The sequence below is a fragment of the Stegastes partitus genome, unplaced genomic scaffold (assembly GCF_000690725.1).
Source record: "Stegastes partitus isolate 25-593 unplaced genomic scaffold, Stegastes_partitus-1.0.2 Scaffold417, whole genome shotgun sequence".
Taxonomy (NCBI): domain Eukaryota; kingdom Metazoa; phylum Chordata; class Actinopteri; family Pomacentridae; genus Stegastes; species Stegastes partitus.
In genome coordinates this window covers 419,710-423,422 of record NW_007578148.1, presented here as the reverse complement: position 1 = coordinate 423,422, position 3,713 = coordinate 419,710, and the positions used below count along the sequence as shown (strand labels likewise).

Sequence of the window (3,713 nt, the reverse complement as noted above, 5' to 3'; positions counted from 1 at the left end):
TCCTGATTGATCTTATAATTACATTTTTAATCAACAGTTTTGTCAGTAATAGCAAATGGTATCTTCCCAGTCTGAGCAACAGCACAAATTCCAGATATATTAAGTTTACTGTCATAAATTAATTTCACAACTTCAGATTGTCACAACTGAGAAGCTTAAAACAGCAATCATGGGGATTTTTCATTTAAGTGATTTAAGCGTTCTTTAAAACACCTGCAGACTGACTTGTCGACAGGTTTATTTGCAAAAAAAAATAAAATAAAAAGGAGTTCAGAAATGAAGATAATCATTAGCTGCAGATGCATGTTGTACGTTGCAGTCCTGTTTTATCTATTCGCAGTGTGTGCGTCATGTTGTAAAACACTTGTGTAGATATTTGCTGAGACTTGCATATTTAGTTGCTTTGTCCTGAATCACAGACGGCCAACACTTGGCCAGTGGATCGCTTCAGTTTTGCTTTCATTTACCAGAGAGCGAGCCCTGGAGGAGACGTACAGGAGGAGGTTTGCTGAAGGAAGCTTTCTACCAAGTATTTATGAATACACAGTGTGTGTGTGTGTGTGTAAACAGTGCTGGTGTGTGAATTTCACCGTTTCAATAAAAAAAAAAAGGATTCCAACAACAGCATTGAATATAAAGTTAGTGAAAGTATTCCAGATGTTCTCTCCGTCTTTAGTTTTGCCTCACAGCAGTCTGATCGGCATCACTACAAACTGCAAACTCAAAAAACAAACTAACTATAAACCTGCTGTATTGAACACCATCAGTGAAATACAAGTGAAACATGTAGTCTGTACATCAGAGCATTCAGATGGTCACCAGTGATGTGAGCTCGCCTGAACCGTCGGGACTAAAAACTCTCTGATGTTGTCCTGCTTCACTTCATCAGAGTCAGAATGTTCACATGTTGTCTCTGATCTGGGAGAAGTTCAGAGCTGCAGCTGGATCATTACAAACACATCATCATCCTGACAGGGCTTTGTTTTGTTTTATTTTTCATGTGTACTGTGTGCCATCTCCTCCTAACCAGTACCGTATATACTGATATTTACACATCAGAACAAATCTTACAAGTGTTCCTTTTATTCTGACACAAGAATGATTCAAACAGACTTTGTGGCTGCAGAGATAAAACTGTTTTTATTGTGAGTATTACAACCTGCTGAACGGGTTAAACAGCTTCAGGTCCAAAGAATCACTTCAGAGTAAAATCAACTTTTCTGATTTTACACTTTGGTTTCTGATTAAACAAACAAGTTTACATGTGAGTCGCTGTGAGAAACAACTGCAGGAGTCTGTAAACCTGCAGCGTTTGACTTTGATTTTCTCATTTTGAAACAAAAACTGACAAAAAACAACTCACATGAATTCTATGTTTGGTTTTCGAACATCAAACTAATTTAAAACAGATTGATTGTTTTAGTTGCTTTTTAATTGTGACGCCCGAAAGGTTTTTGGTTTAAAACAAAGAACAGAAAAAGGTTTTTGTTTGTTTTTTTAAAATTATTTTTTAAATTACTGATAAATTGTGGACTCCTGAGACAATATTCTGGTTTATAAAGAAAAGCGTGTTTCCATAAATGTCAGACTTTGTTCCTTCAAAGGTCAAACAGTGGATTTAGTGTCGGACTGATCCTCCAGCGTTGTTTAGACACAACCATTCATAGTTTTAATGTGAAATGACACAAAAAAGTAGAGTTTCAGTGCAGTTTTCTATCATTTTAACTCTTCATTTCTTAGTTATTGTTGATTTTTTAACTTTATATTTTTTGGAATAAAATGAAAACTTAGCCGTTGCTGTGAGATTTGAAAACTAGAAATTTATTTTTTCTTCCATTTTTAAAGTCATTTGTGGCTTTTTCCCCCACAAAGCTTCACTTTGGAAACTTTTATTGAACTATTATTGAATTACAATTTAATCACCTATTAGCTGATGACTACATTCAGACCAAAAGCTAATTTAAGAAGAGAAGCGTGTTTCCTTAAATGTGGGTTTAGTGTCGGACTGAGCCTCAAGTGTTGTTTAGACACAATCATTCATAGTTTAAATGTGAAATGACACAAAAAAAAGTAAAAATTTCAGTGCAGTTTTCTACCATTTTTACAAGATCACCTGTTTTTTTTTTTTGTTTTTTTTTCATTTTTCAAGTCGTTTGTGCTTTTTTTTCTCCTCAGAGCTTGACTTTGGAAACCATTTTTCTGGCTTTATTCCTCTGAAGCTCCAATTTTCCTCTTTTTTCTTTTTTTTTTAAACTTAAAAATGTCCAAACATAGCAGGAAAGTTCTGTGAGGTTTGGAAGACGGAAGTTTGTTGCCTCGTCTTGGTACGATGTCGTTCTCTTCTTCTGGCTCTTTCTGTAATCGAGGCTCAGATTGGTTTCTTGACCTCGAGGCTCCACTTCCAGGATTGGCAGCAGCAGCAGCTCCTCGTTGGTCCTCCTGGTTCTGGGCTGAGGAGGAACCTGCAGCTCCACCAGGAGGACTGTGAGGACCACCTTCTCTTTCTGGCCCTTTTCTTGCCCGGGTCTCAGAGTGGCTTCTTCCCATCCAGGTTGCACTTCGAGGATGAACATCAGCAGCTACTGGTGTTTCCTGCTGGTTCCTGGATGAGGAACTGCCTCCTCGTTCTGCGCTCTTTCGGCTGTTCGTTGGCAGAGACCGGCTCCTCTGCCTGGGGTTCCGATCCGAGGGTCTTCCTGTAGGTTCTGGCGGGTTCCTCTGCCTCCCCAGCAGCCTTTGCTTCACCTCGTAGCTCTCCCTGGACGGTCCGACGAGGTGAAGTCCGTCCTCCGTCTCACACACCAGCACCGAGCCGCAAACGTTTCGGTTTCTCCTAATGTCCTCCAGAAGAGCTTTGCCGTCCTGATCCACGTCTGTCCCGGGAACCTCCTGAGTGCGCAGCGACCTGTTGAGATCATTCAGGAGCTTCTGAAGTTCACCGGCGGCCACCTTGGAGCTCCTCCCCTGTAAGATGACAATGGAGCTGCCGCCGTTTTCCTCCACCTTTATTTCGACTTGGTTTCTGTTCAGGATGCCGTCGACATCTCGTCTCCTGAGCCGCTTGGCGTACCGGAACACGTCAGCATCGACCGGGAAGGACTCGTGTCTGCTCCTGAGTGAAGCATGTTGGTCTGAAGAAGGAAGACGTGGGGGCTCGTCGTTGGATCGAGACCTGGTGTCCTTCTCGTAGTACTTGGAGATGGCTCCAGAGGAAGGCGAAGGCGATCGTGGGGTCATCTTGGCTTGGGGCTCGATGAGATTCTCCAGTCGAACCTTCGCCGCTTTCAGCTCGAAAAAATCACCCTGAACGCGCCACCGACCTCCGCCCAGATCGGTCACCCGGAAGCCGTGAGACCGGAGGATGTCTAGGACGTGGGCCTCGTCTGGGAAAGGATCCAGAAGAATGGTTGCCTCCACTGGGACGTCCATCTGAGGAAGAGGAACACACGAGTCTGAGGAAGTAACCTGAGCTAACATCAGTCGACAAACAGTCAGCGTTCTGTTACCTCGGCTGCCTTCACCATCACGTGGGGTTTCTTCTGTAAAATTGTGAAACAAAACGCATTAAACTTGTCAATCAATCTCCCAGCACACACATCCAGGTTTAAAAAGCACAATATCTGCAAAATTACACCTTGTATCATCCAGAAAGTGGGGAAAAAAACTTAAACAACTGAGAAAACTTGAACTAATCATGTGATCTGTTCAGGTGT

The 3,713-nt window shown here is 42.2% G+C and overlaps 1 protein-coding gene across 1 annotated transcript; it reads right to left on the bottom strand.

Annotated features, from left to right (window-relative positions):
* Window positions 1-1,113: 1,113 nt before the first annotated feature.
* rbm43 (RNA binding motif protein 43) lies at window positions 1,114-3,637 on the bottom strand. Its single transcript, XM_008285803.1, has 2 exons — window positions 3,507-3,637; window positions 1,114-3,429 (listed from the first exon to the last, which is right to left on the bottom strand). The coding sequence occupies exons 1-2, from the start codon at window positions 3,522-3,524 to the stop codon at window positions 2,206-2,208; spliced, it is 1,242 nt and encodes a 413-aa protein (XP_008284025.1). The 5' UTR covers window positions 3,525-3,637; the 3' UTR covers window positions 1,114-2,205.
* Window positions 3,638-3,713: the final 76 nt, after the last annotated feature.